This window comes from Bos grunniens, chromosome 18, assembly GCF_055505025.1.
Source record: "Bos grunniens cultivar Pamir isolate PY7600 chromosome 18, Bosgru_T2T1.0, whole genome shotgun sequence".
NCBI lineage: Eukaryota > Metazoa > Chordata > Mammalia > Artiodactyla > Bovidae > Bos > Bos grunniens.
The window spans coordinates 54,248,837-54,273,075 of record NC_141182.1 but is presented as its reverse complement, the minus strand read 5'-3'; the positions used below and the strand labels follow the sequence as shown (position 1 = coordinate 54,273,075).

The 24,239-nt window shown below is 43.4% G+C and overlaps 1 protein-coding gene across 2 annotated transcripts in view; it reads right to left on the bottom strand.

Annotated features, from left to right (window-relative positions):
* ARHGAP35 (Rho GTPase activating protein 35) overlaps window positions 1-24,239 on the bottom strand; it is a 115,117-nt gene that overhangs the window by 71,326 nt on the left and 19,552 nt on the right. Inside the window, exons 1-2 of one of the 2 annotated variants that reach the window (XM_086353286.1) lie at window positions 18,298-18,402; window positions 571-4,447 (exon numbers count right to left, since the gene is read on the bottom strand). In XM_086353286.1, coding sequence (XP_086209412.1) covers window positions 571-4,254 — 3,684 coding nt within the window. In that variant the 5' untranslated portion in view covers window positions 4,255-4,447; window positions 18,298-18,402. Of the gene's footprint in view, window positions 1-570; window positions 4,448-18,297; window positions 18,403-24,239 lie in introns of those variants that run through there. The other variant, XM_086353285.1, reaches the window with a different exon arrangement.

Here is a 24,239-nt window from a genome sequence, read left to right as displayed (position 1 = left end):
ACCTAACTACTGTTTTGGACAAAGACTTCTCAGGTTATCCCTCCAAAAGTCCTTACCACTTGAGAGCTACCAGTAGTAGCTTTCTGAGACGCTGTTTACTTTTTTCCAACTTTTTATTTTGTATTAGGGTATAGCCAATTAGCAACGTTGTGACAGTTTCAGGTGAACAAGGAAGAAACTCAGGCACATACACATGCATCCATTCTCCCCCAAACTCCCCTTCCATCCAGGCTGCCACACGACCTTGAGCGGAGTTCCATGAGCTGCACCGGAGTCCTTATTGGTGATCCGTGTTAAATACAGCCGTGTGCAGGTGTAGATCCCAAACTCCCTAAATATCCCTTCTATCCTCCAACCGTAAGTTCCTTCCCTAAGTCTGTCTCTTTCTGTTTTGTAAGTTCATTTGTATCATTTCAACACTGCTTACTTTTTAAGGCAAGTCAAGGAGGAAACACACACACAGCGGTTTTTAGCCAGGGTAAGCTGTCCTTGAAAATCTCTGTCATCATCAATGAACTCTCCCCAAGATGCTGTACAAGTCACTCCAAGAGCTCTAAAGTCGTGTCTTACCTTAGTGTTTCTTCTTAGACTGCGAAGAATATTCCTCCTCCTCGGGTCTTCATCGGTCTCATATGGAATGACAGCGTTGTCTCCTTTATAACCCTGGGATGCCTGATCCTCCTCTTTCTTTCGGATGGGCCCAAGCTCGTCATCGCTCCCCACGCTGAAGCTGGTTCGGTAACTAGCAAACCTCCCCAGCCGGCTGCATCTCGTCCTGTACAGCACTGGCTTGCTCACCATGGATACCTTGCGGCCCCGCTCCAAGGAGCTGGTGTCCATTTCGCTGTCGGAACCGTTCCCGCTGCCGTTGGACTGGGCTTTGTTGATGTTCCGAATGGTGATGATCTTGCCCTGTGTGCTGTCGTGGGGCACCGAGTATATGTTTTCTTCTTCATTCCTTGGCTTGACCACAGCGTCCATGGGTTCAGCATAATCAGAAGGATCGAACCCGTCTGGAGGTAGCCAGGTGCTCGACGAGACGGACTTCCTCTGTGCATCTCTGTGGCCCTGGTCCAGGTAAGACAGGTCCCCCTTGGTGATCTCAAAATGCACAGGAGGCTTTGGTCTGACTGGCGGAGGCACCTTGTTGTTCAGTTTACTCTCAAAGTTGCTCATGATGAAGGACAGCCCATCATTTCCCTCCAGTTCCATAGAGAGCTTGGAATGGTCTTTGGACAGAGAGGGCAATGGTGTGTCTTCTCGAAACATGCTGTACGATGGGGTCTCGATGTCCTCCTCTGAGTCCTGCAGGTTGGAGTTGCAGAGGGGGGAGCCTGCCCGGGGGGAGTTAAACACCTCTTCGGTGGTGCTGCAGGCCTCGGCAGCATTGTCGTACATATGCGTAGCCTCAATGATGTTCTTTTTGTCCACCACATCTTTAAAAAAGGGGTGGAAGATCTCCAGTTTATGCTGGGGTTGGCTACAGGGGATACTCGTGAACCTCCCATCAATTTCTTGAGCGATCTCCTCCCCTTCGGTCAGCTGCTCCCGACTTAAGTCATTATCCAGGACATCTATAGCGCCGTCAGTGAGTGCAACCAGCTGAACAGGGATAATATCCTGCACTTCACAGAGAAAGGCACGTAACATAGCCAAGGAGGCCTTACGTTTGGCTGAGTAAAAAACAATGTACCCATGGACCAATCGGCTTTTTCGGACGCTAAATGAGGAATGGTATGAAAGAATAGACAGTTCGATGCGCTTCTTGTGTAGTCCGATTGGGAGTTCAAGTAAAACAGAGTTGTTGCTTCCACAGTGGGAAGATTTACAGGTTTGGGACTGAAGGACAGGAAAGAGTATGTCGTCTGCACTAAAAGGATCCCCACACATCAGACACATGACGATCCGCAGGTCGACGTCAGCCAGGTCTTTGATGCTAGCGGTAGAACTGACCAGGTTTAAGTTGCGCTTGGAGTCCAGGAGACCTTTCAAAACCTGACTGATCTGCTTCTCGTTGATGTTGCGCCCGTAACCGATGCCGGCGGAAGCAGGGTCAAGAAAGACACACTGAAGTTTGCTAGCAATCTGCTGACCCTGCTGTATTAAGCTGTGCAGGGTCTCTCCACTGGTGTCTCCTCTTTTGTTAACCAAAATTAAAGTCAGGGGAAGATGGGCTAAATGATTATCTCGCCGGCCAAGCGTGGACTCTCTGCTCTTCTCTATACTTTCTACCACATACGACAGAGACTCCTTTGAATTGTAAAGGCAGAGACAACCATGGGGCTGAAACGTTGGTGTTTGGAAAGAGTTCACAGGAAGCCTGACGTTCCCTTCTATTGGCCTCAGGGAGAGCTCATACATTTTCCCGTCTATTACATACTTGTCATCATTTGTACAAAGAGCTCGAATCTCATTGGCCAGCTCTCGGGCAAGGCCGTCCTTGCCCAAGATCACCAAGTTGATTCTATCAATGTTGGGGTCAGAGAGTGAATTCTTCTGATTCCGGTCAGACGGTCGGATAAACCGAGAACTAACCAAGTGCTCAATCTTAGCGTCCACGCAGGAGGGGCAGCTAGGACACGTCTCCTTGGTTGGGTGGTACACGAAATGAATGTGCTTCAGAATGAGGGCATCCCGCTCCGCTTGGAGCTTCTGCAACGCTTTAAACCGCTGTTCCTCCCCAAGCACATCCTGGATGACACCCATCTTCTCCTTGCTGGGCTTAGCATCCAGCTCCAGCTCATAAAACAACTCTGAATATTCCAGCAGCAGCTCCTGAAACTCTTCCTTCGCTTTGTCTATAATCTGCTTTTGGTGTTTGCCATAAATATCCATGTATACAGATTCCTCTAGCCACTGGTAGAAATCTTCGTTCATAATAAAACTGCGGGCCTCTTCCCAAGGCTTGCCAGGAGTGATGAAAGGAGAGGTCTCCAGGTTTTCTTTAAACGCCCTTCTCATCTCAGCTCGTTTCCTCTCGTTCCGTAGCTTCTCTAAGTGGGCCTCGTACAGCTGCTCTGCGGGGACGGTGTCCATTAAGTCAAAGGGAATCCGCTCATTCTCCATGTTGTCAATGTGGCTGGTGGCATCCCACGGCGTCTCCTCAAGCACAACAAACCACTTCAAGAATTCTGGCTTGGTCTCCAGCAGCTTTTTGGCTTTTATGCAGCTTAGGTGGTCTATTTCATCTAGGTTGGGGATAAGAGCTTCAAAAGCTAAGGGCAGGGCTGCCAGGTACAGCTTCCTCCTGCGCTCAATGTGCTCATGCTTGAGGCGATGGATGTGCTGGAGAAACAGCTTCTTGGCTTTCTGAGTCCCTTCCAGGTAGACATAGTCCTGGTACTCAGGAGAGGCCTGCATCTTTCGGCTGACGCTCAACCAGTTCTCGTTGTGGTTTTTCACGATGCGACTCACCAGCCACTCATATTTGTCTTTTGCTGTAGCTATCTGTTGGCTCTGCTGCTTGAGAGCTTCAAAGTACGGAATGATTTTTGTCTTTCCCCGACTCTTGTCAATGAGTTGCACTAAGGTGCTGAAAGCTAAGTCCACATTTACATTGGATCTTGCTGAGGTTTCCACAACCTGGAGGTTCTTTTTGCTTAAGGCAAAAGTATGCGCATCTCTAATGTACCGCTCAACACCCTCATCACACTTTGTCAGGACAACCACTATGGGCTTTTTTGTTTTTGCGAGCTGATTGTAGAGATTAGAGACGAACTTGAGCTGGTCATCAAAGTTCCTATTCATGCCCCTGCTAACATCAATACCAAGAAGAAAACCATCAATCAGCAGCTTTCCATCTGGCATTTGCTTCTGCTCAAAGTCCTGCTCCAGCCCCAGCTGGTCAGTGCAAAAGTACATGAGTTTTTCAGCTGATGCAAGCTTGGTTGCAGCGGCTCTCTTGATATACGGCTGCAGGGTCGTGCTCCGATGAGGCTGAAAAGTCTGATCATCAATGAATTCAGTCTGCTCCACAACGTGCATTTTACATTCCACACAATCCTCCAGGGAACGGCCGACTTCTCCCCAGTAGAGAAAGTGGTCATTATTGACCACTCGCCCACCAAAGTCACTGGTGCTAAGGACAGAGGTATGGTCCAAATGAAACTCATCTGCGCTCGGGCGCACGAAGCGGTTGCACAAACAGGACTTCCCAATGCCGCACTGGCCCTTCTCCTTCTCCGTCCCAGACAATCCCACCACGCTGATGTTGTAGGTGGGAATGCGGACATCTTGCTTTCTTGCCATCATCATCGTCGACACATCCTGCCACAATCTGCCACTTCCAAGATCAGATTAGTGTTTTCCCGTGGACCCAAAGGCTTCCCCACATTATCAGTGGGGGCTGGCTGCCCACGAAGCAAAAGTGTCAGATCTCATAGTGTTTGTATACCAGTACGAGGTCAGTTTTTGCCACCTCTCATCGCCGAATAGCCAACATTTCCTCCTAGATGGGGGGAGAGAAAAAAAGAAAACCAATCAGTGTCATAATTTTGAACCCAATTTTAATCACCAAACGAGCAAAATCCAATTTCGTTCTTCAACAAACAAATAATTACAGTAAACATCAAGTATACCAGGCCTTAAGCTAGGTAAAGCCATAAGAGCAAGTAAAGACTGACATCTGTGTGCCTTCGAGAGGTACAGTATCATCTACTGGAGGAAGACGCCTCAGGAAGCAGCGTGCTGAGGAGTAAAACAAGGGCCTGCATGCTCCGCGGAGGGACAGCTGACTCTGGGGCTAGGGCAGGAGTGGCACAGCATGAGCCTGGAACAACGTGTTGTAACAGAAGGGAAGGATGCCTTGAAAGGATGACAGGGCACCTCATGAGGACGCAGGAACTGGTTTCAAGGGGTACCGACTGGTCAAATATGGGACACTCTGGACACCAAAATGATTAAGTACAAAAATGAATTACAATCCACTGCAAAAAACAGGAACCTGGGTTCATACTACTGCATCAGACAATTATCACTTAACGCTAATCTAGGGGGGGAATTTTGATTAGGAGCAGGATTTTGTACAGAAGTGAGGTTTCTCCTGACAGACTATTTAATAGACGCAAAGGGAAGATGAAAAACAAATGCTAATTATACACTGGAGATACTGGACAACACTCTGAGTAATGAAAAACGACCACCATCAAAGAGGCCAGAAGGACACCAGGGGCCTCCAGATGCGACGCCCCTGGAGAACACAACATCCCCGCGCAGTGTGGTGGCCTGGAATGCCTTACACCTCAGCCTAACCACAGGAAACGCCAAACACAAAATGAGCAAGATTCCATTAAGGTGATGGTGGTGGGGTCAGGGGGGAGTCCTGTTTAAAAAAAAAAAAAAAAAAATTCAGTGTCATACTAGACAAAGAATGGCTTTGTAAAGAAATATTCCAGACAACAGGAGGCTACAGAGACATTATAAGTAGGTGCGATTATCAGATCCTAGACTGAATTCTATATGGGGTGGGGGTGGAGGGGCTGGAGGAGGAAGGCTACATGGCACATCATTAGATCAATTGGTGACACTATACTATGACTGGATATGATTAAAAGTATTTTATCAGTGTCAATTTATGAAGTTTATAACTATCACGTGAGAGAAGAGCCCTTTTCTTAGGAAATGCACACTTAAGTATTAAGAGAGAAAAGACCATAATGGACATGACTGGTTCAAAAAAAAATTACATCTATATATTGAGAAAGAATAATGCAAATGAAGTAAAATATTAACAATAGGTGAACCTGGGTAAAATGCACAGGATATTCCTTTGTATTGTTTTCATTTTTTAAAGTTTGTAATTACTTCCAAGTAAAAAGCTTTTTAAAAAAACAAATGGGGGGGGGGTAGTGTGAATATGGGGCTTGTCTCCCTGACAAGAACATAAACTCTGTGAGGACGGAGCCCGTCACCCCACCTGCTCACTTCTGTGTCTTCAGGCTATGATGCCACGTTTGACACAAATATTTACTGAAGGAATGAATTAATAAATGACTCTTAGAGCATATTAAAGAGTCCCCAAACTCAGCCTTTTAGATTTAGGAAAGTCTTGCTGTAGGAAGTTCCACCTCAGATGAGATGTAGAGGGGATGAGATGTGCAAAGACTCCTCTCTCCCCAGGAAAGGGCGCAGGCCATGGGAGGATCAACTGAAACAGAGCATGTGGGGGGAGACAGGTGAGATGCATTAGCAGGTAAGAGCAGGGACCAGATGAAGCCACTTTCAAAGAGCTCCGATTCCTCCCCAAAGGCTACAGGGAGCCACAGAGCTTGGCTGAGAAGTGCCACCTTAAAGGACCTGAAGTCTGAAGAGTTGAAGTCATGAAAAGTTATGATAATGTCTTACGAAGTCTTCAGCAACCTTCCAGCTCAAATAAGGAAACCGCGTAATCTCTGGCCGCCTCTACATAAATGGTCTTCTGGCTGCTACAGTTTACACTGCACCGCAGTCTACTTACACAGGTAAATATGACCTTGTAACTGCCGAACCTGCAGCCAAAGAAACAGGCTCCTGAGACATTCCCAAAGAGAATATCTTAAAATAAACAGAGCAATTTTCTTTTGAATCTCATTTATGCTTGGTAGGAACCCAGCATTTCTAGAACCTTAATATACTTCTGTGAACCTGTCTCACAAGAAATGCCACAGGAAGTCAGACCACCCCATGTTACTCTGACTGATACAAGCGGGTAACAAATGGGACAGCACCCCTGTGATGATAACTTTGAAAGGTCAAAGACCTTTCCCAAACACCTATGTCTTCCTTTGATAAACCAGAAAGTCAAGCCCTCTATTGGAGACAAAATGTTGCTAGATGGCATGTAAAAACTGACCATTTTCAAAAGGGAAATCTCAGAGCCTGCAAGCAACAGCCTCCAGATAACCTAATGGCCTGCTCCTATAAGAGCTAAGCTCCAGACTTCAGCAGGAACAAGCATAGTATCTTTGGGAAAGAGAAAAACCCAGGCTCCCCACCCTCCACTTCCCTAGGTGATTGTTTACATAAGTAAAATTATAAGATGCTTATGAATATCTAACGCATGTTTACATACATCTCTGAAATACCTGAAAAGGAAAGATTTGTACAAAATCAAACTGCTTTTTGCACATCACTCAGTAGCACACATAATGAGGAGACTCAGGTTCAATAGAGCCTCAGGTAGGAATGCTGACGGAAGTTTAAAGAAGTCAAGGGTGCTCCCCTACCAGAGCCTTTCTCTATAATCCCTCATCTCAGGGTCTGGCAGGACTCAAGGTCACCCACTTGACCAGTCTTGAAATTCAACTTGGCGACACGGGTCCTACTTCAAGCAAATGCTACATGCAGCTGGCCAGTCATCCCACTTACGCTCTGGAAAGTGGGCTGAATAATCACAGGAAAACAAACCACAACCTGCTTGTAAACCTCAAGAAATAAAGACAGTGGCTCAGTCCTGAACTAAATTAAAAACTATAGTCCATTCAACGCCCTGTCACTTAACCATTTTTTAATGGCAGGATTTCTATTTAGCCCATTCAAGTCAAAGTCTCAGTTATCTGAATGATGCTAAAGAAAACACTCTCAACTCTCAAGAATGTAGCAACTGCTATTTTAAACCCAGAATACTGCTGGCTAAACTAAAAAAGCTGTAAGAAGTGAGAATTAGCTGGCACAGGAGTGGTTAATTTTTGGACATCTGGTAACTTTCCACTTGTTAGAAACCTAATAGTTTCCCTGGTCCAAGTATACTCTTCTTACACGTCTGTCTTTGATGTCTGAATAATACAGTTTTACTAGTTCCTCAATTGGACTGAATTACACGGTAAACAAAGACTGTTATAAATCTAAAAACGTCTCAACACTTGGTTTAAAGGAAATAACCTTAAGTGCCTGGTCACAAACACGTTCAACTTTTCTAAGAGGTGGGTAAAAAGAATTAGCTGAGTCACTAAATTTAATGATCTGAAGGCCACAAAGAAAGAGAAAGTAGAAGACAGGGTATGCTCAAGACTTCACAATGTCTTCAGAGTTTAAATCTGGGAACCAGTGTTCTTTGTGGGCAACTAAGCTACTCAAACAGCACAATCTGAACACCCCTTGTAATAATTTGCCAATACTAATCCTTTCAAAACTGAAGAGTTAATGGCAGAGGAAGAAAAAAATATTCCTTTAAATAGTAACTCCTTTTATCTTTAAGCTTTACTGAGCTACTTGTATTGGAAAGATAAAAACACAGAACCTGACATTTAGCTTCACATAGGTCAACTACTTCAGAAAGGAAAACACTCCAAAGTATTTCCAATTCTCTGTCACGAATATATGCTGAACTAAAACAGAATGCCAACTCCTAAGAACTCTTAGAGCCCATCACCAAGCTTCCGGCGCTGTTTATGCGATTTGTTTAACCAAGACACTAGCTCCCCAAAGAGCACCTCAACTGGAAGGTAAGAGGAGGTGTTCTCGTTTTTAACATCTCTACAAAACACCCAGGGCAAGAAGTGGTAACATTCCCAAGATACCACATATTTCACAGGACACAGAAATGCCAGTGATCCAGCATTACCGTGACTGCTCCAGTTCACACTGTCAACAGCTCCGTCGGCGTGCGCTTCACCCTCCCATCCCCGACCTCACACTCCCTACCCCCCACCCAAGAAGAAATGCTTCTTGCTCTAATCTGGAATGCCCTGTAAAACACAGATCTACCACCACTATTCACAACCCAAACTACTCTCTCTACTTATGAAAAGAATAAAGGCATTTCGTTTCAAACAACCATATATTGAACACCACCAAAACTAATAATACAACACTGTATAATAATTATACGTTATACGATAATATAAGGAAATAATTTCATAGTGAGCCACTAGCAAAGTGGCTTGTTACCATAAGTCTTCTTAGTTCCAACAGGAGAAAGGATTGGAAATACACACTGTAATCTAACAGAAAGCAGAGCATTTTCTAAATGTCCTCAATACCGCATACTTCTCACCACATTAAATTTCTGAATGGATTTTCAAAGCTATGAATTACCATCAGCAGCTGGTTAAAATGTCTGTATTAAGGAGATACATGGACAGAGGGGAGACGGAGAACAAAAAGAGGGGATCTAACCAGGAAGCATTTTCCCTGTAAGAGAAATTCCTCAAGGAGAATTTTTCAGAGGAATTTACTTTCCAATCAGGCCAGAAAGGATGTGCTATAAAAGCTCCAGTAACAAGAAAACACTACTCTCTGGTTCACTGAGCCACTGAATTGAAACAAAGTAGTCTTTAAAAACCCAGTGTTTCTATTTTCATATTATTAAATGTTAAAGTAAAATTTCTTAATGTTTTAGTTGGGTTTTTCTTTACAAAAAGAAACTAAAAGAGTGAATGAATATTCATCTGTGAAATCCAGATAAATTTACAGAACCTTAAAGCTAGTGAAGTGCACAAATAATGTATCAGAGTATTTAACTATAAATAGGAATTATCATCCTATGAACCTGACAACAAAATGCAGACCACCAGAGTGAATCTTCACTTCCTCTGTGTGATTTCTGTCAACACCTGAAGTAATGCCCTTTTCTTTACTGCAGAAGTGTCTTTTGAAATGACTTCATCAAACTCAATAAGCACAACACAGTCTTTAAGGCTGAATGCAAGAGAAAGGTAGGCCACTTGACGGCCCATTACAGAGCGCTGAATTCTCTCCTTCCTTCATAATATTCAGAGACCGTCACCATTTTTTTTTATTACGCTAGTCTCTAGTTCTTAGAATTGAGAACCTAACTGTCTACCAACCAAATCAAATACATACTTGCATCTAAGAAATGTGATGGAACAAAGTAGTAAGAGGGCACTGCACTTGCTGGTGGGAATCTAATAATTTATTAGAGACACAATATTTTAAACTTAAATAACTAGACCACAGACAATAAATGGCATAGAGCACTTCTGCGGCTCCAGAAAAAGAAGAAATCATTCAGATCTGGGGTAGACTGGGAATGGTGTCAGAGCAGAAGTAAAATCTGAACTGGTAGAGAAAAGACTGGCCGGGCTTGGAGAGACGGCCCAGGTGTTCTACAGACGTGAAAGGCATGAATGATGGTGACCAAAATGGACATACCGTTTGGCAAAGAGGTCTCCAAGCACGGAAAGTAGAAGAGGGCAGCAGGGCTCAGACAACGACAGACTGTATTTTCACCTGTGAGCCTCTCACGTGAAAATAATCTTTTATTCCACCAGTGTGATTTATTGTTGGTAACACTGTTACCTCGACTCCTCACCCAACAAATCAACACAGTCTAAGGAACTGATCATCTTATCAATACATGAAAGAAAACACCATTTGAATTCAGCATTATATTTCTACCGTTCAGGCCAATGCAAATTAAAATAGTATGATGGGGAAGGCGCAGAAAGCCAGATTTACAAAGGAAGCAGAGAGCACACATTAGCCCAGAACAGCTCAGTGGTGCTCCCACCCTACAGTGCTCCACAGGCCTCGGGCCGCACTGGCGACAGGCGCTGCACCTGGTCAGTGAGGGGTTTCCTCACGGCCACCACAACCCACCTACCCCAGGGCTCCGGGTACAGGCAATCTCTGAAATGGGTCATCTGCGTCTTTGGAAAGACTAAGTGTCTCAACAATCTGGTCTTGAAACATGTAATCTCATACAAAAGATGGGCTATTCTTGGAAACTGGGTATGCACAGGGGCTTAGCTCTTACTATGCCCCCCGCAAACGCAACGGACAGCACCCTCCAGAGAGCACAATGCAGAAAACAAAGGGATCAAAAACAGTTTTCAAGGACTGATGATTCAGATGTCTGTTTTGAAAATAATCTGGCCCAAAGTTAATTTTTTAAAAGAACAGCTATGAAAGATTCTCTGATGTTACATACATAATTTTTTACCAATGTGCCTTAATGCTCCTCTTGACTCATTTCCCCCCACAAACCCTGGTAAAGATACCTCCACGTTCTAGGGTATGCTATCTTACCATCAGAGCCGGCCCACATAGAATAAAGCAAATAGCCCATTTTCCACCATGACACAGTTCTCATGCAGAACTCTACAAGCCGGTCCCCAAAGAAACAAAATTTCTAAGCCAAGTTATTCACAGGATGAAATCAAATTCCCCTGATGAATGAAGGGAGTTGCTTTCAGCAAAAGCACTTCCTTAAACTTTATCCTCAGCAGCTTTTTCTCAGGTAATTCTGGAGTTCTGATCAGGCTCTGATCAAAGCCACTATAAACAAAGACAAAACCAAAGGCTGAGAAACCCTTCTCTCTGATGCAGCACAGTTTCTCCCAGTTACCTACACAAACAACAACATACAACTTCTAATAACCTGCAAATATACTCCATGCCGAAGGAAATGTAACACCGAGACCAAATGGAAACTGAGGTCACTCAAATCTGCCTTGGTATGACAGCCTATCTACCATAATAGAGTGAGCTGAGATTCTTACCAAACCAAGACACAAAAACACAGCCATGTCTTACCTTTGAATCCCCTGGCATTCAGGTCAATTTTACATTTAGATTTTGAAACGGTAAAGCTATAAATTTATCTCAGCAGTTGCTTCTGATCTATTCAGTTAAAAAAAAAAAAAAAACTCAGCAGGAAAAAAGAAAAGTTTTTTGAAGGAACATTCTCCATAAAAACTTATCTGAATATACAAGAGTTGGGGCACCGTCCAGCCAAATGTGTCTTGCTGAGGGAGAAACAGGCATTTCTTCATTTGGGGAAAATAGGTCGAATTATCCAAGCCCAACAGTAAGCCTCACTATTCAATACCCCTGGTGGCAGTTTAAGATGACAGGAGGATTTCAGCCCATTATTCCTAATTATTCCTCGCTACTTATTTGCATGCTTCTATAAACTGCCAGTCCTAAAACAGACCACTGCTAGTAATAAGTTATGCACGTGTATAAACTTTTTAAATAAGAACAGTTGGTTTTATTATTGTTATTTATCTTCTGTACTGAAGAACAATGGTCATACAGAAACAGAAAAGAACTTCTAAATCCACTAAATTTTAGTAGAGAACAATCAGAATTCACAGCTTAAAAAAACTTATTTAGGACTCACACTAACAAAACCAGTACTTATATTTCTCCTTCCAATTTTCTAGAAGCTTCAGTTACTTCTATACTTGCCTTGTTTCAAAACACAGTTAAAAGAAGAGGTCTGAGAGAAATGGAAAATGAATAGTTACAAGACAGAACATGGGAAGGAGCCTGGAATTAGCACAAAAATCATGCCTTAGGCTTAAATTCATCATTTTTGAAAATCTTCTAAATTGAGGTGTTTATCCCAATCTTCTAGAGGTGATGGACTTACGAATTAATATAACACAAAATGATTTTTTGAATGAAAAAATGTTACATGTAGGCACTATTAACAAACAGGCATTATGAAAAACATTATTTCTTATCTGAATATTTTTCACCTAACTATTTGAGGCTAGGAAAGGAGGTGTGAGAGAAAAAGGACACGAATGGAGCCTCTATTTCCTGACCTGGGTTGGTTGCATGGGTAGGGCATTCACTTCATAACTGTTCAAAGTGCACGTGCTTTATATAGTTTTCTTCACAGTTTTTTTTACAAAAGGATATAGTTTGGAGAAATGAAGAAACACAGGTTCACAGAGCTAGCAAGTAGAGCTGGAACGTGAACCCGGCCTTCTCTCCACCACCAGGATGCATCCTCCCCCATCTATACTAGGCCTCTCCTGGGGTCCTGTCAAACAGGTGACTCTAATCCTCACGCATCAGTGAGAAGAAGGGTTGAGGAGCAGTGCCCTGGAGGGCCCCAGATGCAACTGGCAGTTCTTCAGGGCCATGGAGAAGGCTGAACAGGTGGAACATCAGACCTCCCAGCATTTAAGCAGAGCAGCTCAATTTGATCTACTTTATATGCTAAGATTCCACATAAAAAGAAAAAAAAATTTCAACTTCCATAGTTATTAAAAAAAAAAAAAAAGTTCAAAAAACATTTTTAAAGCTCAAAAAACTTCATGGTTCAAAAACCAATCTAATGATCAGACATTTGGTGGTCTAATTCCCAAGATTCTACCAAAGGAACAAGGGTCAAAAAGAGTCTCTTGCCTGTCCCCAAAGGCTCCTTTTGTGAAACTCATTCAGGAAACTTAGGCAGAGGAACGACTACCGACACACAGAGAAAGGAAATAACGTGGCTAGTAAGGGATGCAGCCTCATCTGACAGGCCCAGGTCTGCCACCTCCCCCACCCCTAAATCCCTACGCCCAGGCCTGTCTCCCCACTCCACCACACTGTCCTGGCCGAAGAACTGGAACGGAGAGCATAAGGCATGGATGGTGGGAGAGGTGGGGGGCAAACCTGTGTGGTAGGCCCTGTCACAATAAGGAGAGTCTGGACTTCATCCTCTGAGGAAGCCCCAGGATTCTGAGCAAGAATGGCACAGTCAGTGCAGGTTGAAAGAGGGAATTCTGAAAGCAATCTTTGTACTCTCCGCCTCCCTCCATATCTCCCTCTGCTATTTTACCGTCACTCACCCTACTGGGTAAATGCTTTCCGTGTAAAGGCCACTTCAAACCTGGTCGTAATAAGCACCATGAAAAACAACTGCTCACGATGGAATTGCTGACACAGTGGCGGTGTAAGACGCCCCTTTGAAAAACCTTGTCAGGGCCCAGTCTTTGTAATTTAGTGGTGGCTCACAGGAAGTGCCTGAGAGCCAGATTCTTTCTGACTGTGCTCAAGGCCATAATTTCCTTCCCATACTTAAGCCGATGACCCTGTGTCTCACTGTCAAGGAAGCTGGCCAAGGGGAAAGGGCAGATAAATAAGAAGCAAAATCTGAAGAAAACTGGCCAAAAAAAATTCCTAAGATTCTTCTTGGGATTAACAACTAAGAGTTCGTCTAGATGAACTGATCTGCGCAGAGCTGCGGACAGCTGGCAGCTGACTCCTTCAGGTAAGACGCAGAAGCTGAAGAAGAAAAGAGAAGCCGCAGAGGCTGCGGTCAGCCCAGCTCCAGGCGAGGCCTCCCGGACCTCACCCCCAGCCCAGGGCTGTTTCTACACTCTGCTGTCTGCCAGGGGCGGGTTAATCAAATCCTAGAATCAAGATGATCAGGAAGGGGACAAAAAGGAGCGTCCTCTAGTCAGCACCGCTTATCACAGCTACAACCTTTGTCCCTCACCGTAGCTCTATTTTCATGAGCTTCTGCTGGACGTTCCACATGGCACCTATTACTTCAAGATAAACGTCAAACTCTCAAAGTAACATGTCCTGTGGGGAGTTCAAAAATAACTAAGAAAACACTGTGGTCATGTGAGGAGTTTAATAAACGGCATTTTCTATAAAATGCTAGCTTCGTGAGTTCCCCTTAGATAACACACCAGAAGAGTACCTAGTTCCTCCTTATCAACCACCATTCCTTGAAAGCCTTTGGCCAGTAACTTTCATGAGAGCCAATGAGTCATCTCTAACCAGCGCTGCAGCCTTCGGACTTCAGAAGGAAAACAGGTCCTGCCTACTCTTCCATGACGGCTGTCTTACCTACAAGAGGAAATCACCTGCTACTCAGAAAACCATGTCTCTGAGTTCAAATTATCAAAACTATACTCACATTAGGTGACACTATACCCTTCTCAGTTGCCTGTGCACAGAAAGCTCACATTGCTCCATCCCAATGTAAACCTGCTGAGTGCCCCTCTCCCTGACTTCACCTCCCACTCCCCAGGTTACACGTGGCCCTGGGAACACAGCACAGCTACTTTCTTTGGAAAAGTCTTAAAATCGATGTACAACAAATAGTTACTGATTTTTAACTCACACTTGAAAAAAACAAATAGAAAAATATAGCAACATTTTACAATCCTATCAGTAGACTGACTTTAACTATCTACAGCACCAGCTATGTTTAAATGAAAACGTTTATGACATGGCTATGTGACTACTACAATCGGTAGAAAGAAGAGAGGGTGTGGTGGTGAATAGATGTGACTCAGCTCAGCTCCTTCGCTTTCAGCATTCAGGGGGCTTTCTTCCCAAATCCTCAAGACCACTCACTTGCTCCTGCAATCCAACTGTTATTACGACTTTCTGCTCAGAAAACCCACCATTAAAAGAGCCTATCAAAGGCTTAATTTTGTTGTCCACAACAGGATGATCCCTCTGACTACCAACTCCCCTAAAGAACACAGGAATCAGTAGGTAAACTTATATACAGCTTGTTTATACCAAAATGCTCTGCCAAATACACTGACCGGTCAGTTTTCCTCAGTAAGGACCATCCTGAGTTACACTCAGATGAAGCGATGATACACACTTTTCTGAGTCCCTTTTGTCCAGTGAAGAATCGTATACAAGAGTATGGTGGGACTTCTCTTGCTGTTGTCTCCCTTTTTTGGGGGGGCGGGGGGAGGGGGGCGCTGGCAGTGGGAAGGGGGTTGTAATAACTTAGTCCTTGAATTTATATATTCCTCCAATGTCTTATTTAAAACATAAGAGCAGACCATTTCAAAGATGATGATTCAAATCTATGTATCATGGTTTGTTAAGTCTTATAGTAACGAGTTTAAAAGAAAAATTTTTTAAGCTACTGAATGCCATTTTCCATAGTATTAACAAAAGCTCAACTCAACCAGCTGAATCATGAGCACTAACAGTCTAGTCAGAAGCAATCAAAAGGCAATTGAGCTATAAAGGCGTATGTTCCACATTCCACACAGTCAAGGCTGTAGTGAGCTGATGGCCTGGACAGGGCTAGGATGTGTTCAATACAGCCTTCTCACACCCCTTCTGATTCCTCCTCCAAAGCCTGTATTTCTACAGGCGCAAACCTCACTCTATAAGCTAATACAGTAAGGCCAGTGTTGTCTGGAGTCACAAAGTTTTATATGTGCTTGCTTCTAATTAAAGATCATTCAATTTTAAGAACTTAATAAAAAGGCCATAAACCTATATCATTCCACAAGAATGCCAGGAATGCTAAGTACCTAAATAATACTCTTCCAAAGTGACCTTTATAAAGAGCTGCCTCTCCTACTTTGCCAACTACCATGTCAGGAGGCAGAAACATTCCTACCTATCACGGGCTACTCAACTCCATTCTAAACAGCAGAGGCAAGTGAAAAGGCCTTCTTCCAGTAACCAAAGAAACTCAAATTCCTACACTGAGAAGTACTAGTACACACAGTCTTTAAAGTGGCAAAATCAGTTTAGAAAACCACTTACCATGCCTACAAATGATTCAGAAGAAATCTGAGAAAGGTAATATCAACATTTTAGTGGTAGAACACTTGGAGAGTAGCCAAGAGGCCTGGACTTTCTCCCCAACTAGGTCATTAAATCTCACAGAAGGGAGGGGAGGCGCACGCAGATACAAACTAGTTAAATGGCATCTCACAACCAAGCTATCTTGACAGCTTTTGTCTGTCAGCAGGCTCACTGGACAGTGATGTTCTTCAAGGAGACAGGTAGGTCTCTTGGGGCAAATGATAACCTGAGTGCATGCAATTATAATCAGACTGATAACAATCAATTCCTACCCTTGGAACAGACACTCGAATTCAACAGCTGAGAAAGAAAACATACCCGCGGGCAGGGAAGCTAGATCCCCACAGCCTCAAGTGCCCTTCCCACTCTGCTCTCTGCAACCCAGTACTCTGTAGAGGGGCAGATTACCTTTTTAAGAGTACAGATCTGTCCCTGCTGACCTCCTGCTTACAACCCCTCAGAACGTCCCTCCCCCCTTCTAATAAAACCCCAGTCTTACCCATCCCTGTGGGATCTCATCCCCACCATTCTAGTTCTTTCTCACTAGACTCTACTGTGGCCTTTATTTAGTTCCCGAGATGCCCCTATTTACTTCTTCAACCACTCAACAAAAAATACTGAGCCTTGTCCAGATTTGATGCATGAGACAGGGCACTCAGGGCTGGTGTACTGGGATGACCCTGAGGGATGGGATGGGAAAGGAGGTGGGAGGGGGGTTCAGGATGGGGAACACATGTACACCCATGGCTGATTCATGTGAATGTATGGCAAAAACCACCACAATATTGTAAAGTAATTAGCCTCCAATTAAAATAAATAAATTAAAAAAAAAATACTGAGCCTTTGTCAATTACCTACTATTGTGCCAGGCACTACACTAGGCACTAGGGATATAGCAATGAACAAAAGAGCCGAAGATCCTTGCCCTCATGGAGTTCATATTCTAACTAAGGGAAAAAAGATCACAGAACAAAAAAGTGAGGGAGTTAATAAGGTGGGAGGCTGAGAGGAGAGGGCTCCAGGCAGAGTGAACAGGAAACGCAAAGCCTCTAAGGCTGAGCAATATTTTCCCTTTAAAGTGTGTGTTAAAATTGTTAACTCCAAGAAGAGGGGGACCAGCGTCCTATCCATCCCACTCCTCATTCAATTTCAGCACCGCATATAGTAGAGGGTTCAATAATTACTGGCTAAATGGGATAAGTGAATTCCTGTCTAAAGAAAAGGCCAAAAAGTGTCACCTCAAGTTATCCAGGCCCCTGCAGAGGTTACACAGGTTGCAGATTTACTAATACAGTTTTTGATCATGATTAATGAAGTGCCACTTTGACAGAGATCCAGACCAACCTAGATAGCATACTGAAAAGCAGAGACATTACTTTGCCAACAAAGGTCCGTCTAGTCAAGGCTATGGTTTTTCCAGTGGTCATGTATGGATGTGAGAGTTGGACTGTGAAGAAAGCTGAGCACTGAAGAATTGATGCTTTTGAACTGTGGTGGTGGAGAAGACTCTTGAGAGTCCCTTGGACTGCAAGGAGATCCAACCAGTCCATTCTGAAGGAGATCAGCCCTGGGATTTCTTTGGAAGGAATGATGCTAAAGCTGAAACTCCAGTACTTTGGCCACCTCATGCAAAGAGTTGACTCATTGGAAAAGACTCTGATGTTGGGAGGGATTCGGGGCAGGAGGAGAAGGGGATGACAGAGGATGAGATGGCTGGATGGCATCACTGAGTCAATGGACGTGAGTCTGAGTGAACTCCGGGAGTTGGTGATGGACAGGGAGGCCTGGCGTGCTGCAATTCATGAGGTCGCAAAGAGTCAGACACAACTAAGCGACTGAACTGAACTGAACTGATACAAGTTATGGAGAACCTTACTCACTAAAGGATCATCCCAGAGGGAAAAGCATATAAAGTAGAGAACAGAGACCTTCAATGATCATGAAGTAATTAACACCGTCAATTTATGTGGAAAAACTCAGAGACAATCAGAATTCATTTTTTACTCCCATGGCTGACTCCAATCCCCTGATATATATACCAGTTAAAAGTTTACCTACCTTGGACTGCATTTTCCTCTCCAACACCACTACTGTGGCCTTAGTTGTATCCTTTTCATCACAAAGCTTGGAACTATCCCGTGCGTTTCCTCAGTGGTCTCTCCGAGGCTAAATCATTGCTCCATGTTAATTTTAAGACAATTCTGTCAGAATACTTCCTCCCCAATTTGACTCTAACCGACCTTTCCAACCTTGTTTCCAACTGTCCTTCAATAAGAATTTCAAGCTCCAGAGAAACTGTTCCCTGAACATGTCGTATGCATTCCCGCTTTCACACCTCTACCCAGGCTATACCCATTAAATGGAATGCCATTCCACTTCTCCATCTGTCTGAATGTCATCAGTTTAATTAAAATAATGCCTTCTCCGCTCAGGCCCACATGACATTCATCATCCCCAAGCAGTGCATCCCTACTCACTGGCCACACCTGGCACTTCCTATACTGTTCTCTGTATCACCAGAACTGAAAGCCTGCAAAATACATTTCCCACACTCCTTTGCTAGCTAGCTTCCAGGTAAGATTCTGCCCGAGGCTGGACTGCTGGAAGAGGGATGCAACATTGTTTTTCCTGCTTCTGGCATATCTGCAGCAGCTGTCAGCAACTGCAGAGGACTGCAGGCAACTGCACACGCCACAGGCCCTGGCGGCACTGGTGGAGCACAGCCTCCGGGTTCCTGCTGAGCTGTGGCAACATGGCTCCCAGCGCATCTGTGAGCGCAGACGCCTGGACTCAGCCCCAAGGCAGCTTTCTGATCTCTGGCTAGGAACCCCCTGCTCCCTTGTGCTCCTCCACACATAGCTCCTTTCCTCTTTTCGCTCCTTCAGCCCTCCTACCACCTCTATAACATATCCCTTGCATTTTTTTAATTTTTAAAAAAATTTTATTGGCATACAGTTGCTTTACAATGTTGTGTTAGTTTCAACCGCTCAGCAAAGTGAAGTATATGTATTAGCTATACATATACATCGGAGAAGGCAATGGCAACCCACTCCGGTACTATTGCCTGGAAAATCCCATGGATGGAGGAGCCTGGTAGGCTGCAGTCCATGGGGTCGCTAAGAGTCCGACACGACTGAGCGACTTCACTTTCACTTTCCACTTTCATGCATTGGAGAAGGAAATGGCGACCCACTGCAGTGTTCTTGCCTAGAGAATCCCAGGGACGGGGGAGCCTGGTGGCCTGCAGTCCATGGGCTCACACAGAGTCGGACACGACTGAAGCGACTTAGCAGCAGTAGCAGCAGCATACATATACATACATCCCCTCTTTTTTGGATCTCCTTCCTATTTAGGTCACCACAGAGAACCGAGAACCACAGAATTTCCCATGCTATACAACAGGCTCTCATTAATTATCTATTTTATACACAGTATCAATAGTGTATATATGTCAATCCCAATCTTCCAATTCCTTCCACCCCTCCTTTCCCCCTTGGTATCCATACGTTTGTCTGTGTCTCTATTTCTGCACAAATCTCTTGCATTTAAATCCCTCTCTCCTTGAAGTATCTAGAGTGATTTCTGCTTGGACCACCAATTACTGTGCACCTGACTGGACAACAGCTGATACAACAGCAGATAATGAGGAAATAATAATGGTAATAGCAACTAAACAAAAATCAAAGTATAAAACAGCAGAAGAATGAAGACCACCATTTTTTTTTAATTTCATAAAATGAAACCCTAGAAAATGTGTCCTAAGGGGTATTACACAACATCATTTTTGAGTTCTCAAGATTAACATGCTAGTTTATTCAGGTGTATATTTATAGTGTAGTTTAGCTGTGCCTTTTTTTTTTTTTAAAGGAAGTCAGTATTGCTTCTCTTTGACTCATTGAGTTTCTAGGGAATAGAATTATTCTGTGTGTTTGCTTCTGTTTTCCCAGAACCTCGCACACAGGAGGTACTTATTAGGTATCTGGTGTCTAAAACTGATGTCTGTTATGTAGTGTTGGAATTCATAGAGACTGGGGATGAAGGCCAAGCAAACAGTCAGCCTAGTTCTAAGAAGCAACTTGAATGCAAATCTCATCTGAAGCACTCAACAAAGGATTCCAAAGCTCTTTCAAGTCCTGAAATGTAGCCACTAAGGAGGGGAGGTGAGGAATTCAACTAGCAGATGAGGCAGGATTTTTCACCTCTTCCTTGCTGAAGCCACCCTTGAACCTATATTTCTGATGAGGGTCTCTATTTTTTTTTTTGGTTAAACATCTATCCTGAAAACACCTTTCTTTGAAAGAAGAAGAACTGAATCAATCTAGAACAGATGCAAATCTCTGGCTCCTGAAAGTGTGTGTGTTTCCAACCTGCTCAGAGATCACTTAAACATCTCTAAGTCTTCTCTTAAATTCAAATTCAGGTATTATTTTAAACCTAAATAAGGCTAAGAAGGGCTGGAGAGTATAAACTTTTTAAAAGGCTAAAGAAAAACCCAGTAACTCCAGAGGTTAACAATTACGAAAACCATACCTATGGCGCTTCATCACATCATCTGGGGACCCAGATTTCCATTAACAACAACAAAAAAATGTTCCATGAAATGGAAACCTTAGAGAAGATATAACCTCCAACCAGAGCACAGAGAAGCTTGATTCTCACTGATTTCCAGGCTGCCTGATGCAACTGGGCCATCCAGCTGTTGTCATTTTCATTCTGCATCTGCCAACATACCTCACAGGTAAGTGCTTGAACACTGTTAGCTAGTCCATTCCTACTTCTCACAACGCTACCACAGGAAACCATGCTGTACAACCCAAGAGAAGCATTTCCAAGTGTCAGGCACAATAAATTCAGAGACTGCAAAATGAAAAGGTCTGGTAAGATGGGGTTTGCTGAATGCTTCATAGATAATCAACTCTCAACAAACCGGAATAAACAAAAATATATCTAGCACTTAGCATAGAAAACCACACCTTTCTCTGATAAATAAGCCAGCACTTTTCAATGAAGGGCTTCAAGTATATCCCTTATTTAACATTTACTGAAGGCCTTCTTGGGGCCAGATGAGAAATGAGAGGACCATCAGAGCAGGAGTTCCATGCCAACGTAAAGTCTTCCCACCGCACAGTAAGTAAATGACCGGACAGAAGATGCCCTAGAACTGGCTTTAAACACACACACACACACACACACACGCCTACACTAGCTGTTTTCCCATTTAGTCATCTCTTTTATGTAAGTAATAATAGCAAATATTCATGAGTCAGGCACGGTACCAAATAAACAATATGCATATGTGATTTCATTTCATTTTTCACAATAACCCAAGTCAGGTATTATTATAATCCTCATTTTATAGATAAGGAAAAAAACAGGCTCTGAGAGGCCAAGTGACTCATTCTAGATCACCCAGGCTTCATGTGGCCCTAGCTGCCTGCTTCTAAAACCTAAGCCCATGGCTTAACCCCAATTCTGCCCTCAGCAAAGACAGAATGAACAAAACCAGTGGTGCAGCATGGGTTTTCTGGAGAAAACAGAAGCGACTCGCCCTATAATCCCAGGCCTCTTTCAGCAGAGCTCGCCATTGTAAGGGGGGCAGTCACTTATTTGCCTAAAGGCAAAACTTTAATAATACACTCCCCATAAAAATGTGTGTGTGCCTTATGCTGCTCAAAGTACTATTACATATCTTGTCTTGAAGCTTTTCAAACCCACCTGGGAAGGGGAAGTAGGTCAGGATTCAATATGCTGTCTCCTTAAAGGGCACATAGATGTCACCCAAGACACAGCAGAAACAGAGTGTCTCCTTTGGTTTTAACCACAAAGACCATTTCCAAAATGAAATTTGATGGAAAATGGTTGTCTTTAAAACTTAAGTAATTTGCAATTAAGAATTACTATGACTTCAGTAAACTGAGTATTAAATTGTGAAAAAACACAAACTTCTACCTTTCTCCAGTTCTCAAACAATAGAAGGAAGAAGATGCTTTAAGTTTCTGCCCTTAAATTTAACCTCATTTTTTCCCTCAACCCACTGCAAAAATTCAATTCTACTCATACAGAAAATACACCTGAAAAATCACCAAAAAAAGTAATATTGTGACTCCACTATTACAGAAATACTCCTTCAAGACTCTGGAAAAAGTATCTCTTACTGATCAGAGAGGAGTGTTCATATGGATCCTGAGGGGTTTGGCCACAAATAGAGACAATCATCAAATTAAATTCTATGGAAAGAAAGTCAGTCTCAAATTTAAAGAAATTAAAATACCTGTACTAAAAATGAGTGGGTAGGTAAAAATTCATCTTTTATCTCAATCCCAAGAACTCACAGAACAGCAGAGTAGACCTAACACAGGAGACAGGCAGAAGGGAGCGAAGTCTTTGCTTTTACCGAAAACGAAAAACACCAGAATACAGTGTGAACAAAGTCAATTCCATTTATAGTTTCAAGGAAAAAAGAATAAAAATAATTCAAAGAAGGAATCAGAAGTGACACTTTATTCATAAATCAAAGCTACCTTAGGAATTTCACAGCACTGCTTAACACTCAAAAACTCTAACCTCAAGGTAGGAATCTCACCTTATCAGGTCAGTTTTGACAAAACTCACCAGATCTAAAAGGAAGCGTGACTTTACCCATGAGCTTCCGAGTTATGTAGAAAAATAATTTCCCTTGAAATCCACAGGCAATGGATTGCATCCTAATTGCATCATTTGCTCTTTGTTATAAGGGTTCTGGGGACAAGGGAGGTGTATTTTAAAATTTTCATCCTAATCACAAAATGGAAGCAGAATAACTGTATCTCCCATTTATGGTCAAAAAAAGCCCCAAATCAGTAAAGAAGTTCGGTTTTCCCCAACATGCAGCCTTCACCAGCATGAAACTGCATTTAAGAATTTAAGAGACAGCCAAAAACATTCATAAATAAATGTACTCCTCAGAGTTGGGGGAAGATGGTATTACAAATCTATGCCCCAATCCTGTTAAGGGATTCACTTATAACGGAAAGAATTAAGTGCCTGAATCTACTTAAACCCTGGGATCATTAGTTCATACTCCTACTGGTGCAAGAAGCTTCTACCAATCTTCCTATGCTAATGTGCTTACAATATGGCATGAAAACCTCACTGGGGATTGGCGAATGCAAAAATGCTGCCAGTGACCTTCATACACATTTTAAACATTTTTAATCTGTTTAAGTTATAACTCAAAGATGGGGGGGTGGAGGGTACTCAAAATAAATAAGAGCACTTTATATAATCTTCAAAGCACTTTCTCGTTTAATCCTCACAACAATCCCAAACAGGGACTGGTGCCCCATTCTCCAGATCACAGAATTTAAAGGCTGATGAAGGAATAGCCTACCCAATATCCCCTACTGGAATAGAAGCAGGGGTCTTGCCTGGTTGTTCCCTACGACACTCTCACAGCACCTGGCACACAGCAGATGCTCATCAATACCATCGCTATTACATACTCAAAAAGTCCAACCCACCTTCCAGGAAGATAACCCCAGTACAAAAATACCACCTGGCCAAGCTACAATGCTGGCTACTAGTTCCCCACACTCCTGCTTCCTAATTCAAGGTAGCCAGACTGTCACTGAAACTATAAAAAGGTTCCCCAAACTCTCTCCCAGAACTCAGAACTCACACTGGCATCTGATCATTTTTTGTTTGTTTGTTTTCAATCATTTTAACCTATGGGCTTCCCTGGTGGCTCAGATGGTAAAGAATCTCAGGAGACCCGGGTTTGATCCCTGTGTCGGGAAGATCCCCTGGAGAAGGAAGTGGCAACCCACTCCAGTATTTTTGCCTGGAGAATCCCATGGACAGAGGAGCCTATCACGGCTACAGGCCGTGGAGTCACAAACTTAGTTGCATCTTAGGCATCATTCTTCATTTTAGTTCCACAACCTTTTATTAAGTGCCTAACTCTAGGCAAAGAACTGTGCCTCAGACGGACAAAAGATGAGTGAGTGAGTGCTTTTAAGGGA